Below are 26,590 nucleotides of genomic sequence, written 5' to 3' on the forward strand. Positions count from 1 at the left end.
TTACACAAGAAAGCACTCAAAGATAATATATTGTTCCCGCTACTTTCCATGTGACGATAATTTGACCAGCGCCAACTTTCTTTAATCTCACCCCTGCTTTCTATAAAAAGGTCACAGCACAGCATTTCAGCATTTTTTATTTCAAGGAACTTAGCCGTCCTTGGGAGTAGGCCATGTACGTTCCTAAAATAAGCATTAAAGATTTAATATATCTGCTGGATGCGTGTATTAAATTTGGCAGTTTAAATATGGTTCTCCATTAACACTTCAAAACAGGATTATGAATGACCAATAACTATGAGGAGTAATTTTTCCTCTGAAATATCATTCATCTTCCTATCAAAGGTTTATGGGGCCCGTGAGGGTTTGGAAATATTATTTTGGAGCGCTGCTCTAGTCCTGTCAAACACAATTAGCGAGAGACGAGTCAGAGTGATTCAGTCGAGTCCAGTCGAGTTTTGTTGCCGTCCGGGATGATCAACGGCACCCATCCCAACTCCTTGTATCTTCATCTCATGGACATCTATCCTTTCATAAAGCTCCTCATTCATTACTGTCCAGATCCTCAGACGGTTACTTATCTTTCTGTGTCTGTCTCTCTCTCACCTTGGGACTAAACAGGAAAGGGCTGGGCTCTGGGCCTGAGGGCAGGACTTGGTTAATCAGGCGAGGATTTCCTCTGGAGACAAACTTCTATAAACGGCAATATCACCGCTCAAGATCACAGAGTTCAGTTTCCATCATTACATCCTGAGTGTCACTGACCGATCTCTCCTCATAAATCAGCGACGGACTCATATTTGGCAAGCGCACATTTTTACATGCATAAAGACCCAGACTTTTGTCCTCAGACTTTATAGAAGTTGAAAATACTGAAAATGAGGACTGACATACATAAAAAGAGATGCGAATTCAAAAGCACGTTTTATTAATACGTTCATTCCTTTTGGTTGAAACATGAGGAAGTTGTATTAAAACGTCCCTTTGTTTTAGACCCATTGTTATGGTTAAACTGTGGTTGACTGTTCCTTTTGTTTTGTTTTTTCTTGGGAACTAATTAACACAATGTTCTCATGTTTGAACTAATACAAAGGAACAATTAAATTAAAAGAGAACAACAATTTCTTCATAGACAATATATATATTTTTTGCCACGTCATGTGCAGGGCTCTCGGGAATAGATGTATCAAAAAAAGTAAAGATAACAAATAAAGTATGCTCATAGTATTAAACAGTAATTCACTCATAATGTTCACATATAGAGTAATTCACCTTTCTATTTTTTATTATTTTTTATTTTACAGCATAATGCACACGTCTTTAATGTGTAAAATCTAAAATGCTGGCTATTACTGTACAGTAAAAAATAAGCATGCATCTAACACTGCCTTTACTGTAATATTTTGGTTACTGTGTGTCAGTTCAATTCAGTGATTCATTTAGGTATCCAGAAGCTTTTATTTAGTTGGGATTATGTACCGTAAGACTTCATATTCAGGCTTGTCATTTAACATTCCCAAAAATGCTGCAACTTTTGGATTCTTCCCAATTTAATTAACTCCTCAACGATGGAACTCTGACTCGTTGTTGTTGAACAGATGTCTGTCCTCTACGTTTCAGAAAAGTTAAAGGAGTTGATGTTGTACTGTAGGGGATTTTCAAGGTGTAGCAGATGGACCAGACTTGTAACCTTTCTGTAAATGACACTAAAGTACATCACTAATGGTTTATAAATTTACAGATACATTATAATTAAGTGATATGCTTTAAAAAAACATACGATTAGAGAACTTCCAAACGTATACTGCCGGCTGACTGTTTTCCGGTCTGATTCTCTGGTCATGAGGTTATTTGAGATTGTTTTAGCCATGCGCCTCACAGAGCACAAGGTGGTGCAAGTAGGACAGACAGAGGTGCAAATCACACTCGCACTCATATTGCCGTTTCTTCAACCATGGGCTTCTTTTGGCCATATGGACATTTAGAGAATAAACTCTTTTAAAACAAGTTTTACTTTTTCACTAGTTCATTTAATTTGTCTACAAAAAATTGTACAGCACTGGACATTCCTGTCATTTCCTGCATTCACACCATTTCATAATTGTTGTAATCACGAGATACCAATGTGTGACGTTCAAAATGAAAGTTATTTTTGAAAATTACAAGGACGTAAATGCTTTTTACAAGTCGAAATCTCATAATTATGGTAATTACGACATGGAGTTTCCTCAAGCACCAGTTGAGAAGCACCTCAAGCACACTAACGTTGGCATATTATTTTTTTTTAATTAAAATAAATATTGAAACTTGTCTAGATGGCCATAAACATGTAATGATTTAATAATAAAATAAAATAAAAACAGACAGACAGAAAAAAAAAAAAAAAAAAAAACTGTTTTAATAAAAACCACTGGGACTGCCCGAAGTTGAAGAAACACCCAATTGATGTGACCCGCAAAAAGTCTTTGCATTCTTAATCCACACCTATACATTTCATTTTATTAAAGGGGTCATATAATGCCATTTTTGTACAAGCTAATATGATTCTTTAGGGTCTAAATTAAAAGTTTGTAATATACTTTAATTAAAAATTCTCATTAGTATTGTAAGAAAACACTTATTTTACCTGGTCAAAAACAGCTCTGTTTTCAGCACGCCGTTTCAGTGCATATGACTTTAAATGATCATGAGCTTTGCTCACCCCGCCTCTCTGTTCTGCGTACACCCTTTGTAACACAATAAACATAACGCGTTGTTCAGTATAAACGTGGGATTATGAATTATATTGAGAACGTCGTACATAAACATGCCGTAATGTACCCTGAGTGTAAACCTTAGACGCATTCATCATGAAGCGTGCAAGCGATTTGCAAAGATTAATATAAATATTAATATAAAGGTTAATAAAACGCTACACTCACTTCAGTTCTTCTGGAGGTTCAGCAGGAACACGAATAGTTGGTACCGATCCTTTATTTAGGAGCAACTTCTTAGCAAAACCAGCTTTATACTGACCCTCCTCGTTTATAAAGCAGTCTGGTGAGAAATGATTTGCGCAAACATGAAACCATTGGCGTTGCTCGTGGGGAATATTCCCTTCGAAAACAAACTCAGCCACTGCGTCTTCAACAGTTCGGATTTAGGAACATTAAAAAGACTGCTGTGTTCGTTATTACACCCAAGAACAGAACACCACAATCGCTTAGACGCCATTCTGCTCATAGACAGTGCTCCAGCATATCAACAATGACCGCGCCGGTCCGCGCAGACTATGATTGACAGCTGGCTCACGAGCGAGGACGTCACACGGTCGAACGGCTTGATTTGAGACGGGTAAAACACTGGATGGATTTTTATCATTATATGATGGTTGTGTACAGGCACTGCCAACACACATTTCAGTACAATCAACTTGTAAAAGTGCATGTATCATTATATGACCCCTTTAAATAACAACCTAAAGCAAAATAGTTTTTTTTAAACACACTTTCTCTTTCTCTCTACATATATGCTGGGTACGATTAATGGTTTTTAAGTTTTTATCATCCCATACATCTATTTTGTAACTATTTTAAGTGTAAGCATAATCAGATATTGTCATTGAACCCTTTCAATTACAAATGATGTGCTAACTTTTGATTTGGTATTACAACTAATGTGCTATTGCGATACAAAATCATCACACTTGACTATAGCAACACTCTCCCACATATTTTGCTATTATAACTGCGCTGTAGTGAAACCACCCTTACATCACAAATTAAGAATTTGTTCTCGTTTTAGTAAATGTTGGCCACAATTTACTCATTTGTTGCCTTGTTTTAGTTTTAGACTTATGAACTTGTTCCCTCAGTTTAGTAAATCATGGCCACATTGTACTAATTCATTCCCTTGTTTTGATTTTGAACTAAAACAAGGGAACAAATGATTACAATTAGCCTGAGAAAATCTCTAGCATCATTTGATTGCAGATGCACTTGGTTTTGATAGTTTGTCATCTAAACCATGCAATGACATTCAAACATTTTTAAGTAGCCTATGAGAACTTTTTGGGGCCATTGTATGCACATTATAATGCTTTCAATTCACAGTGTTGTATAGTGGTTACAGATCTAGGCTGATAACTGAACCCATACTTCAAGTTGCTTCGGATAAAAGCGTCAGCTACAGTAAATTACTGAACTTGTATATATTGTGAGTGATTTTATATTATAGTTTGAACAGTAAAGAGATGATGCATGGATGCATGTACAGTATATGTGAATGAGTGTTTACAGCTTTGGCATTGCTGACTGAAGCCAGCAAGATATTACGCAAAGTTGAATCTAAACAGTTTGCATACTGTGAACTCACGCTGTGCGTACTGGCTCCAGGCCCCCTGAGAGTCAGGCAGCTGGCATTACAACTCGAGAAGAAAAACAAACACATACTCTCTCTTTCTCTCTCTGTGCTCTGTTTTACCGTGTGCAAACTGTTTGAATGCAGCCATCCCCTCAATTGCTGCGATTCTGCCATTTCCCTCTTATTCAGAATCAGACGTTAAGCTGAATTTGTAATCTTGTTGTCTCTGGGCCATTTTGATTCTCCAAAACAGAAAAATAAAGCGCAGTCTTTGTTTTCCTGGATATAGGATATAATGCAGCAATATCAATTTAATGTCAGGTTTTGGGTGTCGCTGCATTTTCAGCTGGCATGAATGTAAAGTCATTCTGTATGACTTTGGGACCAAACAGCGGACTAGCTCACTCCTACAAGGACATTCCTGCATCTTCATTTAAACGAATTGGAAAAACATATGGGGATTATGGGCTTGATGCTAAACACTAAAACTAAAACGTTTATAATTCACATGGTAAAATTTCTAAGGGAAAAATAAAACTTTGTAGCCCCTGTGCCCCATGATCACTTCCTGTGATGGACAAGAGAATAAAAGCACTATTTTTGCCCCTGATACCAACAGCAGGGCTGGCATGGGGATATCCTGATAGGAACACTCTATCCCTCATGAACAGAACACAGTGTCCTTCGTGCCAACAAGGCTGAGTATTTTCCACTCCACAGAATGCAACAACAAGAACAACTGGATAACTTTAAAGCCATAGTTCCCGAACAGAAACAGATGCTGCCCATTCGATCACCGTCAAATGATGCCTGATTGTGTTTTACTTCCCAAGTCTAGAATTTCAGGCAGGCATCAAATGGAGAATCAACCAATCATCTCAGAGCTACCCAGAATGACACAAAGTTCAGACTCTAAATTAATTGGTCAAAAGATGAAAAGCTAGTAGTAAATATATGGCAAGCCAACTTGGCTTTTAATATCCCCGTTTTAGTAGTAATACAATTTAGACATTCATGGCTTTATCTACCCCAAAAGTGTAAACATTGAGCCTCCCAGGCAACTAGGGGAGTAACGGTACATAGAAGTCACGGTTCGGTACGTACCTCGGATTTGGGGTCACAGTTTGATACGTACATCGGTTTTGGGGTCACGGTTCGATACGAGTTCGGTACATTTATATGTCCACCCAATTTCAATATCATTCAAAACTTTAAAGGGTCTATTTTTATTTTTTTATTATGTGGGACCATGATCAATGCGCTACATGGGAAAAGACATTCAGCTTCGGTCACAGAAATGCGAACCAAAATTCGCTGCATTTATATCTTTAAAGATTAAACAGGTCACGAACAAGTTGAAGCGAATGGGGCATTTTAATGGAACGCACTATACAATGGACGCTTCAGTCCCATACAGCATCATCATGCAGCCTTTCAGAAAGACAATTATTCCAGTTTAAATAGTTAAATTCGGCCTGCCCAATGTAGACGGCCTCAAACATCTGTGGCTCATCATGTCAAAAATGCAATTGTTTAAAAATATGCATTATTTTTGTCATTTTGCTATGCGTCACTAGTGTCGCAGAAACTGCATACATCACCTTTAAGATTATTCTTACTTTTTTTTGCATTTTCTCTCTTTATGTGTGGAACTCAGAAGGAGGAAGTACAGGACGTTGTCATCTGGAAGGGCATGAGTTATGATCAAGTGTAATATGATTGACAGATCTAGAGCGAATGAGCCCTCTCTGATTCGTGTACCCGGTAGACACACAGTGCTCTGGGTTCAAGCTCTTCAGATGACGTCATAATTGAGTGGTAAAAGAATAGAAATTATATTCTGTATAAAGAAATATGAAGTAAACATCCGTTCTCTTCTCTCTTCCGGAATACTTCTGTGTTTACACTGGTTTTCAAAACATAGTCACCAATCTTGCCTTTTTGTGCAACAGCAGCGGCTCCAGGCACGTGATCTAAGGTATCTAAGGTTTACACGGCAACGATATGCTTAAAACGGAGACGTTTTTCCTTTGAGTTTTTTCTGCGTACAGACGACACGAGTGTCAAAACGATCCCCATTCACACGGATCGGCGAAAACGACTAAAAACGCTGTATTCTGCTGCCAGGCCATTAGATGGCGATGAAACACTATAGACTGAACACGTAATACGCATGAGCATGACGTCATCGTCTTCAGAGATTAGCGTTTTTGCTGTTTGTACAGAGTGTGTCTTCAAAAATTTGCACTTTGAAACCCGTTTCCGGTAACCGCTGTTGTCATGTAAACGAACGGCCAAAACGATTTTTTTTTTTTTTTGAAAACGGTGTCGTGTAAACAGCCCCTGAAGCTCAGAACTAATTGGACGGCCTTGTTTCATCGTGGCCCGACGGGAAACAAATCGACACACTGGTTGAGAAAAAAAAAAACTTACTTTGGTCGCGCCGCGATTGATCTTCCCTGGTGGGAATAGCCCCATAGGGATCTATTGTTTTGATCCAAGAGCGTCGTCACGTCGTACATTTGCGTCGCTTAACCGCATGAGGCCCTTGATATGACATTTTCTTTTTACAAAGTTCAGGACATGCCTGATTTAGTGCCGCATAAAACCCGAGGGCCAGTTGGACTCTGAGTTTGACAGTGGATTGCCAGTTCTTCCAAGGCCACAGGAAACACTAAGTGCCACAGATCAGCTATGAGCGCTTGTTAATGTAATCTCTAATCATATTCACTCCTAATTGAATCTCATTCGAAAGCATCTGGACCCGAGCCCACTGCATCTCTTCTTGCCTCCGCACCAGATTGATTAGCTGGCTCTCTCAGTTCTGCAAGGCTATTACTTGGAGAAAAAGTCTCGAATAGTAGTCATCTCCACAGTCGGGATTATCTTGATAATGTATTTCACACTCTTAATTTCCTATCTCCACCGCCCCTTCGAGAAGGTCAAAGTCACAAAACCAGAGAAGATTATGACTGCACAACAGTCAGATCAGGGGCCGCACTGCCCCGGGCCCCATGGAAGTGGAGCCGATAGTCGCTGCTGCGATGACATAGTGTGTGTGTGTGTGTGTGTGTGTGTACAGGAAGGACAGCCAGTACTTGGAGCAGAACGCTTACGGAAATATAGGAAATACCACTGGAGAGACTCAGAGGCAGCCACGGATTCAAGTTGGCCAGTTCTCAAAGCTCTTCCTCGCATTTACAAAAGAACCCATCTATAAATATAACCAAAACAAGGGGCTCACCCTTTAATAACATCGCACAAATATCTCTTTACGGTCATCCATTCCCTGTATTCGAGAAAAGGAAACGTGCTCGTGTAACCTCTGTAAAGGGTGATCAAGGGGTCAACAGAACGCCCAGACACAAATTTACGATCACGCAAACAGCAGGTTCGCTTTGACAGAATGTTGAAAAAAACTGAGATGTTCAAGGAAGACCATCAGCCGTCAACCATCTGTCGCTTTGCATACAACTGAACACATAAGTCCAAAACAAGGCCATTCATCTCCATTCGATTTGGAACACTTTTTGTTAGTGCAAGTCTCGATCACCTCTCTTTCACGGGCTCCTATTCACGCCGTTCTTTCACAGGGCTCAGCACAGTTCGATCAAACAGATGTTTTAGTCTTTAATGAATGCGGAAGGCTGCCACCGGAGTAAAGTAGCATGTTGTGTTCTCTTGAAATGAAACACGCTGATAGTCCTGCCACCGCTAGTTCACGTCAGCCCGTCCGAAAACACACAATTATGTGAGCTGAGCTGGAATGATTTTTTTTCGCAGGGGTAGATTCACGCCTGTGCCAGCTCCGCTCACCGAACGACTATTCTTCTCAGACGCACTCCTTCATGAAGGGATCTGACAAGTCTGTGACAATCCAAATGCCAGGCGGTACACAAAACAAATCTTAAACAGAGCTGTAATTATCCCCGGTGTCAAAACAGCTCTACCCAGAACAAGAGCAATTCTTTCACAGAAAAACTGGAAATAAATAAATGACTTTTTCAAGCGATTAATGTTGGGGATTGAGTGCATCTTTTATGATATCCAAAGAGGCTAGATGCAAAAGCAATCTGGAAGTGAAAAGAGAGACTTTATATTTGCTTTGTACTGTCAGTAAAGCTTTTGACCTTTTGACTTTGAATAGTATGGTTACAAAAGTGAGCATACTTCTATTCTGCCTGAATACATCTTTTTCCAGTCTCTTTCATTTTGTAAATAGTAATTGAGTTTTTTAGATTACAGAAATTGCCATGGAAACCAGGCAGTGTATGGTTTATATACTTGTTATGTGAAATCTCAGCACTTGCCCTTATCAAATAAACATTTTTAAGAATATTGACTCAATGTGTCGACGGCATATTAAGAATCGTAATTCCCTGAAATTGAACAATTTTATAGTTTTTGTAAGAACACGCATGGAAAATAATACAAAAATAAAAGGCTAATGTGATCTAACCATATATGCACATGTAGATACAGTATGTTCAATACATATCCAATACCTTTTAGTTACTTGTATTTTCTCACATAATTTGGGGTGATTTTTTATATATTGTCAATCTTAATTTTTTTCCTTGCATTTTAAGTATTATAAGATTAGATTTTTTTTTTGCCCCTTTGAAGTAAACTGTGTTGTAAAGTTAAAGGCCCCCTGAAATCAAAATGTAAGTTTTTTTTTTTTTTTTTTTGCGTTTAGTATGAATGTGTTAGCCTTAAGGTTATGAATAAGCTGATGTGTTCCAAAACAATGACAAAATTCGCATTTAGGAGATAAGCATTCAAAAAATAAAAATTCAGTTGCTCAAACGCTCCAGTTTTATTCTGTTTTCCAACTACGTTGGTTAAGAATTAAATTGCTAGAATTTATTCACACCTCTACTATTGAATCCAATGTATCATCAGTGCTCGGATTCGCTTCCATGGTGCTGTCAAGTACGACTTGCAGTCTGTGAGGTAAACTTAACTCTATTGGCTATTTGAAAAGGGGGAGGAGCCATTCAATATGTCCCACCTTTGCTTCCTGTTTCAGTGGAAACTACGTCAACGCATCATACAAAGCTGTGCGTTCCAAGGCACTTGTACTTTTTTGAGAATTATATAGGTTTATGGTATGGGTGGGTCTAGGGGCTCAAAAACATGTACTTATATAAATACAATATATAATACAATTATAACATAAAAGATTTGTATCTTTCTAAAACTATGGATACATTATTGGATAATTTTTTTAAGCTGTCGATATATCCATATTGTACATTTCAGCATATATCCAAACATAAAACAAAATGTGTGTAAACGTAACATACCAATAGCTGAGAATATACCAATAAGATCAAGCTGAACAGGCACTATAGTTTATATATAGAAGTACTCTTCTTTTATCCAATTGAACAGGCTTTTATAGTGACACTATTGAAACAATTTGACGCAGAGCCAGAGAGGAAACTGCACTGTTACAGCGCTGCGTGTCTTGCTGCCAAATGACTCCATCCCACCCTTCAGCGAGGGTGGGACAGGCTGGGGACACGATGGAGCCAGGAACGCCTGTCATGCCTTCCGCTAACTTATCACATGCCTGGTTTGTTATTCCTTCCTCTTTCTTTCCGCTGGACACTGATATTTGTAATACAAAACAACAGATTTGTCTGCTCTTATAAGAAAACTGACGACTATAAAGTAGTAGTTCAGATCTGATCTGATCTCAGGTCAGATAGATTTGCGTAGCAGTGCATTTATTACAAAACACTCACTTAGTTTTCTATAGTCAAGTTTAGGAAATGTTTGCAGAAACAAAGTAAAAGTAAACCATCCTGTCCTCATCTGTACTTTCAATGTTCACTTAGGAAAGGATTTCGAACTGAGAACTTCAGGCTTTCTCGCTTAAGAGGATGTAATCAAACGCCGGTGTGTTTAATGAGAGCCATTAGTGCTAATGGGTTACTATGGAGTAAGTCCTGATGAAGCCTCAGAGTCAAAAACTATTAGCTGTGATGGGCTGTGTCGATATCCTTATGGGATTAAGGGCACTCATTAGCGTCATAGCTCTGCGTCTGTCCTTCGAAGACATGCAACAAAAGAGCAGATGTTCAAATCTAAAACCCTTTCACAAAACTTTCATTTAGGCATCAGTGAATTGGCACTATCTAGACATAATATCTCATGACTGAGTGCTGTTTAAGGGAAATTCCTAATAAAACTAAAAGGTTATACAGTGTAATGCCTTAGATTTATATATTATACACATACATACAAGCCATTCAAAATACTTACATGAATGACCAGTTTCAACAGTTGTTCAAAATGCTTAATAATTCCAGGCATTCACTGTAAATAACCTAGACAAAAGTCATTGTTTACTTTGGGAACAACCCACCCAGTCAAAGTTGAGTTTGGTTTGGTCCAGTGAGGAAAGAGGCGAATGCCTTTCCTGTGATTTCATTATGGTGACCAGTGTGAATGAGAAGCCTAGCTTTCTCCTAATAGTAGCAATACTTTGCATCCGTTAATTGGAAGCTTGGAGCTTATTGCCTAGATTATTTTTATTTTTTTTGTGGTAAAGTTTTTTGTATGACATTTCTGCGTAAGAACCAAACGAACAACAATGCTCATTACAAGTAAGTAAAAATCTTTATGTCTGCTCATTTTTATTTTAAACGATTCTTAAGTTTTATGTCAAATTAATCTACAGTTGATCTGAGCCATTTTATGACTAAAATTGCCCTTCAGTTATAAGACCATGGTAGATTTGAGTGGTTCCATATTCTAATAAATGTGGCAGAACAAGCATGAGCATAATTTAATCGGATGAATACAACTGTTCGATTGTAAATCAGAAGAGATGTTATCAGTGAAGCCGGTGTAACATCATAATGACTTTAAAGGCCCCACTTAGTAATCAAGAGTGAATACTTTGTCACCGAAAAACAAAAGTGAGTGTATTAGAGGATGTTGCATGTTATTATTGAGCTGAATACCTGTCTTTACCTGTCTATGCTTTAAATCGAGCATTTAATTTATCAGCAATATATCTGACAATTTGCAAAGATTTGTGGAGGAGTTTCAGAGTCTCTCTTTGCACTGGCACATCTGATCTATGAAAATATTGTTGTTAGCAACCAGGAGTTACAACAGTGTGTCTGAACAATTATCCCAATGACCTCATTTTTCTGTACCTGCCAAGATTTTTTATCGAAATCAGTCCTGTCACTGATGAAATGGAGCATATTTGTCAGTCCGAAAACAGCTGTGCGAGTTCATAGTTATGGAAAATGGGTTTACATGACTCAAAAACTTTTTGTGCCACATCTGGAGATTATTACAAAGCCAGTGACTTGTCACTTTTACTCTTGACGTATGAACGCAAAAACTCACAAGACTTGAGATAGTCTCTTTGTTTTTATGTATTTATTTACGTAATATATAGATACAAAACTATACTTATTTGTATGTTTGGTTAGATGATAAATACACAGTGAAGTAAATATCGACTTAGTGGCAGCATCTAAAATCTAAGCAATAATACAAATTTACAGCTATAGAAATGTAAAATAATTACGAATTCTTTATATCACAAATATATTTATATAGTTTTTCGATATATTTTAGATCTCTATGATATCCTATCCCCATATAAAAATACAGGCATAAAAATCTACAGTGACAATAATTTTAGTTTCAATATACAATTACTTAACAATCCCTCTCCTATCTCTAAACCTAACCCTATGTATACAAATGTATAGCCTACATTTTAAAGAGAATTTGCAACAATTCATTTATTTAAAAAAAAAAAGTATAATAATAATAATAGTCAAAAAGCAGTACCAATGATGATATGTTGCATTCAAAAGTGCTCACTGATGGTACAGAACACCAGTGGTGCTCACTGGAGTTTTGTCTGGTTCAAACTAAAAAATGTAGTTGTCAATCAAATCTTATTCAAAACCACACATCAGAATAAGCAGAATGTGACAGTTGGTGGGTGCTGTATTTGTCCCGCATTACTCTGGGTAACAAAGTAGACAGTGATGAGCGCTGCGTTTTACCCAAGCGGAAACCTTCTTGTCTCTCTCTTGAAACCAATACGGAAGTGACTTAAACTGCAATTCATCGACTGACCGCTATAGACAGGCTCCAAAAGAGAGTCAATCCCATAGACCCCCATTTTAAAATGCCCAAATTTACAGCAAAAAAAATATGTGTTTACACCCTGGTGCAAAAAGTGGTTTTGGTCTATATAGCTAATTTCGCCCTTCATGACAACTGTGAGAGGGGTGAATTTTTTTATAACTCTTAAAAGTTCTGCAAGCCTTAAAGTTCTGCATAATTAAGGGCGTGGCCACTTGAGTGACAGGTGGATTGCCGCTGCTGTCACTACTAGCCGTTTGTCTGCTGTCTGATCTTCAAAAAGATTTGAATTAGGTTCTGTTCCGGACATAATGCAATCATACAGTTTTGGAAAATTTGGATTACAGTACAAGAATAAAATGGATTAGGTTCATGATCATTTTATGGTGCATTTGTGGTGTATTTTATAGGTTCATATTTAGCAAACTGCCACATCCCAAGAAAAACAAAATAAATATTACATAAGTAATGGATTTCTTTTTATTAATTTTAAATTGTAGCTTTGTTTATACGTCACACTTTGAATAGAGAGTTGTCTTGTAATAAAGTTGTTCATATGTAAATTATTTACATTTAGACGCTATCAATACGTCAATATTTTACATATTAGTATCTGAGTAATGCAAGTAAATGGGCGTGTGGTTAAACCAAATTTTACATAAAATATATACAAATATTCATGAGAACACGTTGGAGCAGCAGACCTTCTCCCTGTGGGGCGTTTGACTTGCACTGCTGTCAAAAGCCAATTTAAAAAGATTTAAAGGGAGTAAAAAATCCCTCATCGTTTAACTGGCTTATTTAAGCCGTGAATCTCAGTTATCTTTCACACATTGAATTTTACAGGTTTGTACCAACTCTACGAATGAAAATGAAGTGTGATCATCTTGGATGTGAATACAGATTTTATAAAAGTACAATGACAATTCAAAACTATTAACACATTCAGTCCTAGAAAAAAAAAAAAAAACATACTTCAACTGCTTCAACATTTTGAATGAAATGAATGAGACCAGTATTTTATTGAACTGTACTCGCACTGTATTCTGTTATTATCAAACTTAAGTACATACGTATATGCAGACAATTGAATCTTAACGCAAATATGCTTCTCTAGACTTCTCACGAAACCTTTAGTTTCTCTTAAATCTCTTGAATTTCTTCCTAAACTTATGCAAAAGCTAAAGGTTGCTCTGCTTGAGCTCCGCCAAGACTCTCAAGGTTAGAACTGTTCAAGCTGTCAGCCAAACATGATGTTCACCACCCCTCAGGGGTCCCATAGATGCTTTTCTCATGTCAATCGACTCTCTGAGTGCTCCTCTGAAGATAGGTGTTTATGGCAGTTGCTGAATCCCCAGGGGTCCTGCTGTAGCACTTTATTAGGTGGCTTCAACCTGGAGTGTCTATGTGCCTCCTGGAAGGAGGAAGGGAGGTATCAGCCAACCAATCTAACAGCGTTTTGTATCATTCATAGCTTACAGCCTGTGCAGCACGTAGCACCATTAGCCAAGACCCTCCCAGACCATTCAGATGCTTGTAGAGTACGGTGGGTGGGGGACAATCACAAGCCACATCTGTTATCAGCATCCAAACCCTAAAAGCACAACTTCCTGTAGGGCCGCCTGAGGTATTTAGAAAAGGAAGTGCCTTTCCCTGCTCAGCTCTATTAAACAGTGGAGAGGCATTGTGATACGATCACACTTATATAATTCCCATGCTAGAGTTCTAAGAAAATGGCTGGAACTGGGTAATTTGCAGAGGTAGCAGTTATTGCATCAGCTACCAGCATGAGTATGTACACATTTCCCACAAGTTGCCTTTCAGATTCTCACCCACTGTCTGAGAAACTTCTGATCTGCAATGCTCATTTATTCAGACCAGAATTCAGCAGCCCAGATAAGCTACAGTAAAGCAAGCTAAATGCAAGCCATGGTGGTAACCTACAGATTGTCTGCAACACAGCTACATGACGCCATCGCATCCAGCACAGTCCTTTACAGGCCACTTCTGCGTCAGAGCAGGGAGTGGCAGCATTAACTGGGTCCCTATGTTTACATATCTGAGCCATCTGTTCTTTGTAGCACAGATCCAGCTGTCTTCCCCTGACCCCTTCGCCACTTATGGGAAAGATAGAATCCTATGCAAGGTTTTATGGATCGCCAGTCAGTGCAAAGAAAGGATTTGTTTCCACCATCTGTTCCTGGCAGTGTTCAGTTAGGAAAAATGTAAAAAGGTGAAAGTAAATGAGTGACAGAGGAATAGAAGCAGCAAGCAAGGCTGAAATCATATGCGCCTTCTGCCTGTCTTCTTTTGGTCAACCATGTAAAAGCCAAAGACATTCAATTAGCAGCAAATTAGCCAGCCTCCACTTTTAATCCACATGAAATTAATGAAATGAGAAGATGGTTGATAAACTTGGGGTGGAATAAAATGGCTTTGTACAAAAAAATGCTCCAATTTCAATGTTAATTAAAAAATAAATTGAATTAAGTGGTAATAGTTTGCTGAATTTGCCTCTTATGTTAGCCTAATAAAAGCTAAACAACCAGAAATGACATAATTTATATGCACTGATTCTCTTTTGTAGAGATAGAAGCAAAGGGGGCATGTGATTGGCTTCATGCAGCTGGTTTTCCTCAGTATGCACAGTTATTCACCGGTAAATATTTATTTTTATCATTTCTCATTGCATACTTTAATGTGTCCTAATAAATTGCAAATATTATTGTCCTGAAATTCAATTTAATTTGTTTGCCTTCCAGATTGCTGTTTCCCTATTGACATAGACTGGGTGAAGAGTGATCATGAATTTCTGGATAAGGATGCCTTGGATTCTCTATGCAGGTAGTGCTTTTCACCCCTCGGCGGCATGAGCCCGTACTATGCTGGCGTAGAACGAGCGCTTCTTGCTAATCACAGCGGGAGGAATTTGAGGGGAACATCATGCTGTCTTCCTGTTTGACATCAATGTTTTCTTTTGCCTTCAGGAGATTAAGTACCTTAAACAAGTGCGTGGAGATGAAGCTGGAGTTGAGCCGGTCCAAAAGAAGGGTGAGTGTGAGAGAAAACTCTAGAGAAGATGCATGTAAACACAGTATATAAACAAAAGAAAGCCTGAGGAAAAGTTTCCTTCCCACCATCCTTCGCTGTCTATAACCCATTGATTTGTTCATGTAGGGAGATGAAGAGGAGGAAGAAGACCTCTATGCAATCAGCCCAAAATGGTCATTCGACAGGAAGAGCAGGCGATGGATACGTATGGATGACGGGGAGCCACTGCACTCACTGAACAGCCCCATTTCAAGTTTTAGGAGATTGGGAAGCTGTGAGGCCTCTCTTTCCGATAGCGGTGAATGCCATGAGCTTTGTTCCACTCATAGCTCTAGTAATGCTGACAGCGATGGGGGAAGCGCTCCGAACACAATGGCAGAGGAACCGGAAAAAAGTCGTAGCTCCTCCAGATGCTCCTCGAACTACAAACCCCAATCTCCCGAGACTTCTTCCAGCAGACCTCCGTCCCCTAGTGAACATCACACTTTGAGCAGTGAAGAGTGCCTTGCTGAAAAGCCTCCAGTAAAAAAAGGAAAAAGCCTTCTCCGGAAGATGGAGAAACTCAGATTAACAGGAAGCACGCTACACCCACACACCAGAAGCATAAAAGCAAGACTTGTCATAAGTGGACCAATTATCCAGGAAGGTCTTGGTGAGGAAAGGCTAAAGCATCTCCAATGTCTAGATCTAGCAAGGCTCCAAGGCAAGACTGAAAGTCCTGCATCCAGCACACCGCCCTCTGGATCCAGTAGCAGTCCCTCGGAAAGCAGCAGTGCGGTCAGCACGCCAAGCCCAGTGACCAAGGTGCGCAGCAACTGCAAACGCCCTGGGCTGACCAAACAAGAAGACAGCCAGAAGCAAATCAACGAGCAGCATTTCAACAACCAGCGCAACCTTGACGAAAACCCCATCTTTGAAATTCCCCATGGACACAAGCCAGGCACATTCCCAACTGTGCTCTCCCACAACAATGCCTTCTCACCTATCGACAACACCTCGGTCAACTGGAGGACTGGAAGCTTCCATGGTTACCGAGGTAGACAGTGTAGAAGCAGTAGCTCCAAGGACCAGGAACAAGCATGCAGCCCACTGGCTACTTGTGATCACCGCGTCAGCATTTATGACAACGTCCCAGATCACATGCAGATTTTGGATGATGACGTCTTCTCTGCTTTGGACAGTGTAATGGAACGCATTTGTGGCCTGCAGCAGTTGGTAACCTCTTGGACAGATAAGTTGTCAGAGGACGGGGATTCAGATTTTTCCCACTCGGGTTCTCCCTCACCCTCCTCTCTGACTGACATCCACCTTGAGATCAAAGAGCCAGAAGAGACGGATGAAGCTTCCCTAGAGGAGGCATACAACAAGAACCCAGAAGCATTTGCACACACTGCTCAGCCTACAGAGCATAGTGATCGGTAAGAGACACAAACTACCATTTTATGAAGGCAGCTGGAACAAGAAGTGTCTGATTGAATTCATGCTACATGCTAGGGATCTAGTGTACACGCATTTGATAAAGAGCAAAGCGTATTTAAACAAAAGTTGGTTCATTTCCTACATTTCAGAATTCAGAGGCCCCACTGGTCCAGTGCACAGATGCTTTCACTGAGTAACCCCAGCACAGGCATACAGGCAAAATCAGCACCACATGTCTCAATGCTGCAAAGACTGAGCCTTCTCAGGCTCACGGCTCTGATGGACAAGCACTCACCCTTCAGCAAACAAGGCTGGAACTGGTAAGATGGGGTGAAGATGAAAAGCAGGGGAGGGGAAGAGGGATTCCCATGCTAGAGAGTGAGAGACCTGCTGTTTAGAGATTCATTCATTATTAATGCTGAGTTGCAACCTTGGAAAGTCTCCCAGCAGACAAAATAGACAAGGTTTCAAGAATAGTGAGTGAGTGAAAATGAGAGTGAACCCTATCACACCATAGGTTGCATGACACAGCATGAGTCTTGCTCTTTCTTACCATTTTGGAAGACACTCTCACACTGTGATTCGGCCATGTGATAGCATGGGGAGATATAAATTAGCAATGGAGATTTGTTCTTTGTGAAATTGAGTCCATTGATGTCCAATTCACGAGTAACTATGGGTTCTTAAAAATTGTTTTTTCCCCCCAACTTACTTCATCTTATTAAAAATTAAAGGTGACATGTTTATTTTTTCGATGTCAAAATACTTTCTCCTATTACAGTTTAACAGGTTCACATTCCCCTGAAAAGTGTATAAACTGTTACTCTGTGGCAATACTAGAGTATTATGGAATGAATTTGTGAAGGACTAATGGTAGATGGGGGTAGTGTGCAGGAAACAGAAAACGTTTATCTATTGGCTATTGATGACACTCCCTACAAGTCAACACACATGAAGCATATTTCAATATGTTTAAGGACTCTTTGATCAGATCATTAATAGGAAATATTTGCCTTTTGCTAGCCTGATATTTTAACCCAAATCTGAGAACTAAGCTCCCAATGGAGCAATTAATAACATGTTTGAGATTACGCATTTGTGTAGTTAACTGGACAAAAAAGAACAATTGCTTAAGCTGAAGAGGAGAGGATAATTGACTTCTTGGGAGAGGAGTAATTGAGCTATTTGTTTTAACAACCATTGAGCTAACTACAAAAGAAACAACGCTTTTAAGTCTACCCCCGCATTCATATTGATCGCTTGCTTGAGTATTCAGCATCTTAACTGCGTGTCACCTCACTTGATTTCAGATAAGCCGTTCATTCAAAATCTTCAATTGTTCATTTATTTTCCTTCTCTTTTCTTCTACAATAATATATGAGACTGGTTATTGCTAATTTTTGTAGAATGCAGAGCCTCTTGAATCTAAACAATCACATTGAGACACTAGGAGTGGATATTGATATTGTCTTTAATTGAACAACCAAGCTTGATGTTGAGGAGAGTTAGGCTAGAAGATACATGAAGGGGTAATTGAGGCTAATGCTATCAAGAGAAACTAGATTGTGTGAAATTTTGAAAATCCAATTTTTGACGAATTAGTTGGCTCCAGCAAAACCGAATTTAATTGGCTTTGAAGTTTTATCTCAAGGTCCCTGAACCTGATTTATATAGAAATAATGAGAAGCAGGACTTAAATTGCTGTCAGGTTATCTTCTCTACTACACAGCCTATAGTCATGGCAGCAAGTTCACCGTCTAATGAAAAAAGGCCTTTCATAATGTAAATCAATATGGGCTTTGCTAAACGAAAAGGACAGTTCGAAATTCATCACGAGCCTTTCGCCAGCAGGCCAATATGTACTCAAAGATTAAAACCACTACATCCATACTAATTGCTTTATTTCTTTACTACTAGATTCCTTAAGCTCATACAGAGAAAACAACAAGAAGCTTATTACAACAAACAAATGAAATGTCAGTTCAACACATGCAAGCACTTATCACTGATGCTGATGTGCATGAGGGCCTCACAACACTGCTAATACGATTAATGTGATCCGCTAAATATGCTGCGACTTCTACTTTCAATTTAGCACAACACTTCATTATCTCAGACAAATGTAGGTGAGAAATGCAAGTGACCATCTAAAAATACATCATTCTGCACTTCTGCCATTCTAGGACTGTGCCAAAAGTCTACCGAAAGGTTAAACCTTCAGAACATAAGAGCAGAAAGGTGTTTGAGGTGCCTTTGCTCCAGAGTGTCCAGCAATCGGGAAAACCTTTGCCACCAAGCATTTTGACAGCAATGGAGTTCTTAAGGACAGAGTGCTTGGATCAGGTATGCCATCCAGTCACCAACCAAAAATAGAGGCTGTTTCAATAAAAGCTGAATGTACAAAAGTTAAATTTGCATAATCATCCACAAATTAAGCTTATATTGAACAGCAGTTATTCTTGCTAAAGGGAAAACATGACTCTACATCAGTATTATTCTCATAAACAGAAATGGTCATTAACAACAAATAAATACTGCATCTCAAAGAGAGCAAACATAGTACTTCAGAACTACTAGTGGATACTCTGCCAGGATACAGCAAATTTGACCTGAGACAGTGAATTTCAGATTGTGCATAAATATACGTAGAGTCACGTTTTTTTTCCCATGAGACTAGACATGCTGAATCCATATCTGCACTCTATAGATGTGATTCATGACTGATGTGTTATTGACTGAGTTTCTACCCATGTATATTTTATGATAATTACAGTAGAATAAACTGCATCATTTTGGTATGTAACAGTTTGTTCCCTTCGCCAACACATATCTCGTTAAACCTGACAGGTTGGGCTCTTCCGAAAGTCTGGGGTCAAATCCCGCATTCAAAATTTAAGGGACATGGTGGAGGCTGACCCCGATGGCGTGTCCTTTGAAAATCAGTCGGCTTTTGATGTCGCTGACATGGTGAAGCAGTATTTCAGAGACCTACCTGAACCCATCTTCTCCAGCAAACTGTGCGAAAGCTTCCTGCACATCTACCAATGTAAGCCAGCATAAGTTGAAACCAAGCAAAACATTTAACTCAATCTACTGTAGTTACATCAAGAGTAAAAAAAACTGTTGAATTTGATTGTTTTGAAACAAAGTGAAGCATCTGCTTCCAAGCTTTTATTCTGCATTTATGATTTCCCTACAGACTTCCCCAAAGATCAACAGTTTGCGGGGGTTCAAGCAGCCATTTACCTCCTGCCTGATGAGAACAGGGAGGCTCTTCAGAGCCTCCTCCTTTTCCTCCAAGAGGTGGTCGCCTGCGTGGAGGAGAACCAGATGACTCCAACCAACATCGCTGTGTGCTTGGCGCCCTCTTTGTTCCACCTCAACTCTTTCAAAAGAGACAGAACCAGCATGAGGTAGAGTTAAGCAGTCAAAACTATAATCAGTTGCATTGTAACGATTACATAACATTTTATATTTTAAATATAATATTGCATTGGTGCCCATAGCTTTGTTCTGAACGTCCAATACACATTTTTATTGTAACCAGCTCCAGATGTTATGCACCATTTTGGCAATACTTAAGGCTTGTCATCTTTCACAATAAAGATTACATCAATTTCAGTCGAAAAGTCAAAATCTTTTTTCACCGTTTTGTATGGCACAATTGTTGGGTCAGTTTTGTGGGAGAGCTGCTTATGTAACAGCGCAGTTCAACATCTGGCTTTAATTTCACAGATAAGGGAGATATTGTATCTGTAATACAGTTCAGCTGGTTAATGAAACACTGGAAGAGAGAGAGCGCACGCGCGAGAGAGAGAGAAAGTGTGAGGCAAGAACGTCTGAAAGATAGATTCTAGAAGAAATTGGGATTAATATTTCCAAATCTGGTCCCTTCAAACTTTAATTCTGAGAAGATAAGGACTAATGTTTGGCATATGTTCCACAACAAGTTATCTAATACTTTTGGCACTGAAGTATAGGGATGCTATAGACACTAGTTTTTTTTCTGGAGTGTCTTGAGGGTAAAGAGGAAACTGAGACAGTTACGTCAAATTCCTGCCTGGGCAAACACATCCAAGAGGCTGACTTGAAGGCAATTGAAGAAACTCCCCCTATTTCTGCAAGCCAGCTGCCACGGAGCCAACAAGCTCTCTTTGCCCTCCCGCTGAGCTGTGGATGTGCTATGCACTGGAGATAACTTTTCCATGCTTAGATTCAGTGCACTGCTATAAGAAGAACCACTAGAAAACAAACAAATTGACTAAATGTGTTGTGAAATGAAATGCAGTCTTTGTGTCAGCAAACCCATCCCTCATTTCAAATTTTCTAGACAAAAAACATAAGAGAACCCAAGTGTCTTATCATATCAATACCCCTTTTCCCTCTAGGTCCCTGGTAAAGCATACTATAGGAGAGAGTGTTACTAATTTGGAAGGCAGCAAAGGTGTTTTAGTCAGCTCTGTGTGAAATTTGTGCTATTTTCTGCTTTTGGACACAGGTCTAGACAAAGGAAATACAGCTTGGGGAGGCCAGACCAGAGAGATCTAAGCGAGAACCTGGCTGCAACACAGGGACTGTCGCATATGGTTTCTGAATGCTCTCGCCTTTTCCAGGTACAAAGCATCATGTGCATTGAGTTTAGTACTAATGACTATCAGCACTTCCAGCTGCATGCAATCTCAACATGCTTACTGTGCGTTCACACCGGACGCGAATAGCGCGTCAAATTCGCGTCTACCGCGTCTAGTTTGACGCTTGACCACTTTGTGTTAATTCGCGTGTCAATGGCGAAATTGACGCGCGTAAAAACAAAAGTTTGAAGCGAAATTTACGCGCGTCAGAGGCGAAATCCGGAGGCGAAAGTTTCGAAACCCGTTGGCGGCCATCTTTTTTTTTTAGATGTTTATCGAGCATTAGCATTAGCATTATTCGAGAGAGTCACCGCTCGTATATGCTCTGGAGAGCAGAAGCAGCTCCGTAGGGGACATCGTCGCTGTACTCGGGTCCACCAGAACCTCCGGAGGGTTTCAGGAGTTTCACAATTTGCTCCAGGAGCTAGGTTTGGTGGACCTAATGGTGAGGACGCTGACGAGGACAGCGTAGGCCGTATAAGCCCTCGGCCTCGAGTGGTCTATGCCTGTCGAGCCCTCGCTCTACAGCCCGGCGCGAGGTTCACCCTCGCCCGCATCCACCTAATCTGTCATTTATTTTTGTTTTGATAATAAATGAAGCCAGCCTCCAAAAGTGATTAATCTGTCCTGTGATTTTTCTCTCTCTCTCACACATCACTGTCCAGACACGAACTTATATGTTGGTTGTCTTTACATTATAATAATATTTCATATAATCTAGATATGGAATAAATAGCATTCAATGCAAAATGAATATGTCTCATATATTGAAATCAAGTTTTATGTGATAAAATATTTGCTTTGTTGTGCATTAGAACCACAGTCATATATTACAAAATAATTTATTGAAGCATCCAGATACTTCACCACGTGACAGCAGCAAGCAGCTAGGCTCCTGATTGGTTAACGCGGCGCGAATTGACGCAGAAGTTCAGATTTTTCAACTCGGGCGGCAGACGCGAATTCGCGTCAAACGCGTGAATGCACAAATAGCACTAACTAAATCATTCGCGCGTAACGCGCTTAACGCGCCAGACGCTCAATTCGCGCCATTCGCGCGAACTTGACGCGCGAATGAGGCGTATTCGCGTCTACCGCGCCGCGCTCTACGCCTCATTCGCGCCGCAGGAATTTTTTACGCGCGTAACGCGTCTTTGCATTGACTTAACATTGAAATCACTCGCGCCTGACGCGCTATTCGCGTCCGGTGTGAACGCACCATTAGAGCTCTGTTGCACAACTGTTTTTTTTTTGTTGTTGTTGTTGATTTTTTAACCCAGGTGTCATAAGGGGGAAAAAGTTCCAAACTAGGGGTATTACAAAATACACACACACACTATTTCATGTATGTATTTGATTAGTTATTCTGTATTTATTCTGTATATAACTTGTATTTAGATATTAAAATTATTTAATTATTTATCCAGCTGAACAGAAATTATTAAATCAATGTGCCACATTTTTTAATAAGACAATTTGTAATGTAGTTTTGGAAAAACAAAAACTACTACTACTACTTGTACATAAAACAAAAAATATTTTAAACAATTTATATATATATATATATATATATATATATATATATATATATATATATATATATATTATACTTTATTTTCTCTTCTGACCAACATAATCAATCTCTCAATATTGTGGATTTGTTGTTCCTATTGGAGCAAGTGGGAACACAAAAAATATATTTCTTGTAGTTTCCATCCACCACTATAGAAGTTTATAATGACTTCTGCTTCTGAGAACACCTGAAATGTGAAAAGGGTTTTTTTTTTTAAAAAGCCAAATTTGTATATATATATGAAAATACACTCACCAGCCACTTTATTAGATCCACCTTAATAGTACTGGGTTGGACCCTCTTTTGCCTTTAGAACTGCCTTAAAACTTGGCAGATTCAACAAGGTGCTGGAAACATTCCTGAGTCTTTGGTCCAAATTTGGTTCACATGATAGCATCTTGCAGTTGCAGCAGATTTGTTGGCTGCACATCCATGTTGCGAATCTCCCCTTACACCACATCCCAAACAGGCTCTATCGGATAGAGATGATTTGAGCTTTGTGACAAAGCGCATTATCCTGCTGTAAATAGCCATCAGAAGATGGGTACATTGTGGTCATACAGAAATGGACATGTTCAGACACAATACCCAGGAAGGCTGTGGAGTTTAAACGATGCTTATTTGGTAATAAGGGGACCATAGTGTGCCAAGAAAACATCCCCCACACCATTACACCACCAGCAGCCTGAACCGTTGATAAAAGGCAGGATGCTTTCATGGTGTTTACGCCAAATTCTGACCGTACCATCTGAATGTCGCAGCAGAAATCGAGACTCATCAGACCAGGCAAAATTTTCCCAATCTTCTTGTCCAATTTTGGTGAGCCGGTGCAAATTGTACACACAGTTTCCTCTTCTTAGTTGACAGGAGTGGCATCCAGTGTGGTCTTCTGCTACTGTAGCCCATCTGCTTCAAGGTTCGATGTATTGTGCGTTCAGAGATTCTCTTCTTGTAAGGCGTGATTATTGAAGTTACTGTAGCCTTTTTATCAGCTCTAACCAGTCTGGCCATTCTTCTCTGACCTCAGGGCGTCAACAAGGCATTTTTTGCCCACAGAACTGCTGCTCGCTGGATATTTTCTCTTTTTTTGCATCATTCTCTGTAAACCCCAGAGATGGTTGTGTGTGAAAATCCCAGTAGTTTCTGATATACTCAGACCAGCCTGTCATGCACCAACAACATCATGTTCAAAGTCACTTAAAATCACCTTTCTACCCCATTCTAATACTCAGTTTGAACCTCAGTAGATCGTCTTGACCATGTCTACATGCATGGAGTTGTTGCCGTGTGATTGGCTGATTAGATATTTGCGTTAACGAGCAGTTGAACAGGTGTACATAATAAAGTGGCCGGTGAGTGTATATAGCTGCCTATATGTTTTATTTAAAGGGGTCCCTCACAATGGTTACTAGACTAGTCAAAGTGAAACCTATACCAAAGCTTCTTAAGGGGCTGGGAAATTTTATATGCAAGCATGTGTATATAAGCATGCGGGGGCGCTAATGTGTATATAAGCATGCGGGGGCGAAATTTTATATGCAAGCATGTGTATATAAGCATGCGGGGGCGCTATATAAAACATATAACATTTATATCTGTCATCAATACAGATACCGAAATACTGGGAAGACCAGGGAGCAGGCAGCTTTACCGAAGATTCACAGCAAAATGATGCAGGTCTAAGTTCTGTGTCTCACTGTGGAGAAAATGAACTTCCAGACCGTGCCAGGCTGTTTCTACTCACACAAAAACTCTTGAAGGAGGTCAGAGACAAGTCTAAAGGGTGGATATCCTGTTCAAGCTGTGATCATGTGGATGTGGCGGTTAAAAAGGTTTGTATGTACTCCTCCAACTTACATCCTAATATTGGGTTTAGAGACCCAAATTAGACTCTACTCGCATTCCCGCCTCTAGAGAAAGGAGTCCAAATATATTATGCGCACAAAGGATGACTTTGTGCCAAAGCCATATAATCAGTTGCGATCAAACACGTAGTTTCAGTTTGCACTTGCAATTCATCTTTATAAACGTCCTGCAAACCAAGATAAGAAGGTGATGACTCTAATGTATTTTTTGAAGGTGGAGGATGGTTACCCTTTGCGACTGTGGAGAGGAACGACAGAATTGGATGCTCCGCAGCAGGAAGTCTTCCACCACGTGTTACGAGAACAGAGTCAGTGGCAAAGAGACCTCTTGCATAGCGAGGTGGTGGAGACACTGGACAAGGATGCAGATGTGTACCATTACATACTTCAGGCTGCAGGGGCCCGACCACCACTGCAGCATGTTCTGTTAAGGTAAAGAGTTACTGGAGAATTTGGGGTAACATAGGGTGTACTCACAACTAGGCGATCTGAACGGTCCCCGAGAACGTTTGACCCCCAAAGTTAAGGTCTTTTGACAACTCAACCGTGCCTAGCGTGAGTTCGCCCTTATTCTCAATGACTTTTATTTACAAATATAAATTTGTAGATTGTAGATTATTAGATATGCGTCTAATTTTTGTCACAAGGTGCTTTTAAAGTTTATGGGCCCTATCATACACCCGGTGGAATGCCGTGCCAGGCGCGACAAGTGTGTTTGGCTAGTTTCAGCCTGACGCAGTTATCATTATCACATCGTACGCCACGTTGCTTAAAAAGCAAATGCATTTGCGCCCCTGGGCGTGCTGGTCTGAAAAAGAGGTGTGTTCGGGCGCATTGTTGGCGTGTTTCTATTTTGAGGCAACTGAATATAAAAAAATATTGCGCCATAGACCAACCAATATTTTTTTTGTAATTTAAATAGCGTTTTAGTAATGTGCGCCTATAGGCGGGTCCACAACGCGTGTACACTTCGTCCCGTAGATGGTCTCCTCGCGCGAATAGCGAATCCGCCGTGCCACGAGCGCAACTGGCCCTTTAAAGGGAATGGGAGATGAACTCTGATTGGTTTATTGCACCTCACGGCCAAAACACACCCATTACTCATTAAGAGAATAGGGACAACCCTTTTAGACCATGCGCCGGGGGCGCCGACCATTTTTCCCATCGTTAAACTAGAAAAAGTGGATTCGGACACACCATAAGTGCACTTGCGCCGTGCACTTTAGACCATGCGCTTAGATCGTTAAAATAGGGTCCTACAGTATATGTTATCATCCCTAATGATAACAATTCAATAACTGAGGGGAAATTGAAAACTATTACAATTGAAAACTTAGCAATATTTAGAAGGTCAAACGTTAAACAGAACTTGAGGCTTATCACCCAAAGGCAATAAAATACTTTGAAATGGGATGACGCTCACAGAATGAATTGAGAGCAAGAGCTTTGCACTTCATATTCAAAGGTGTTTCACCTTTGCATAATTCCCTGCATTAGCATCTGGGACAAATTATACTGATGTCTAAAATACCTTGCTGGAATGATAATAGGTGAACATTTCAGCAGAAAATTGAAACTTA

The 26,590-nt window shown here is 39.8% G+C and overlaps 1 protein-coding gene across 2 annotated transcripts in view; it reads left to right on the forward strand.

The window, feature by feature from the left end:
• Positions 1-26,590, forward strand: part of si:dkeyp-23e4.3 (rho GTPase-activating protein 7) — a 56,963-nt gene that overhangs the window by 27,954 nt on the left and 2,419 nt on the right. The window contains exons 1-12 of one of the 2 annotated variants that reach the window (XM_056262313.1): positions 10,902-10,958; positions 15,059-15,130; positions 15,234-15,315; positions 15,459-15,522; positions 15,649-16,940; positions 17,091-17,261; positions 19,125-19,284; positions 19,789-19,987; positions 20,141-20,354; positions 21,440-21,554; positions 24,756-24,977; positions 25,225-25,442. In XM_056262313.1, the coding sequence (XP_056118288.1) occupies positions 10,946-10,958; positions 15,059-15,130; positions 15,234-15,315; positions 15,459-15,522; positions 15,649-16,940; positions 17,091-17,261; positions 19,125-19,284; positions 19,789-19,987; positions 20,141-20,354; positions 21,440-21,554; positions 24,756-24,977; positions 25,225-25,442 (2,822 nt within the window). In that variant the 5' untranslated portion in view covers positions 10,902-10,945. Of the gene's footprint in view, positions 1-10,901; positions 10,959-15,058; positions 15,131-15,233; positions 15,316-15,458; positions 15,523-15,648; positions 16,941-17,090; positions 17,262-19,124; positions 19,285-19,788; positions 19,988-20,140; positions 20,355-21,439; positions 21,555-24,755; positions 24,978-25,224; positions 25,443-26,590 lie in introns of those variants that run through there. The other variant, XM_056262312.1, reaches the window with a different exon arrangement.

This window comes from Rhinichthys klamathensis, unplaced genomic scaffold, assembly GCF_029890125.1.
Source record: "Rhinichthys klamathensis goyatoka isolate OS25496 unplaced genomic scaffold, OSU_Roscu_1.1 h1tg000191l_1, whole genome shotgun sequence".
NCBI lineage: Eukaryota > Metazoa > Chordata > Actinopteri > Cypriniformes > Leuciscidae > Rhinichthys > Rhinichthys klamathensis.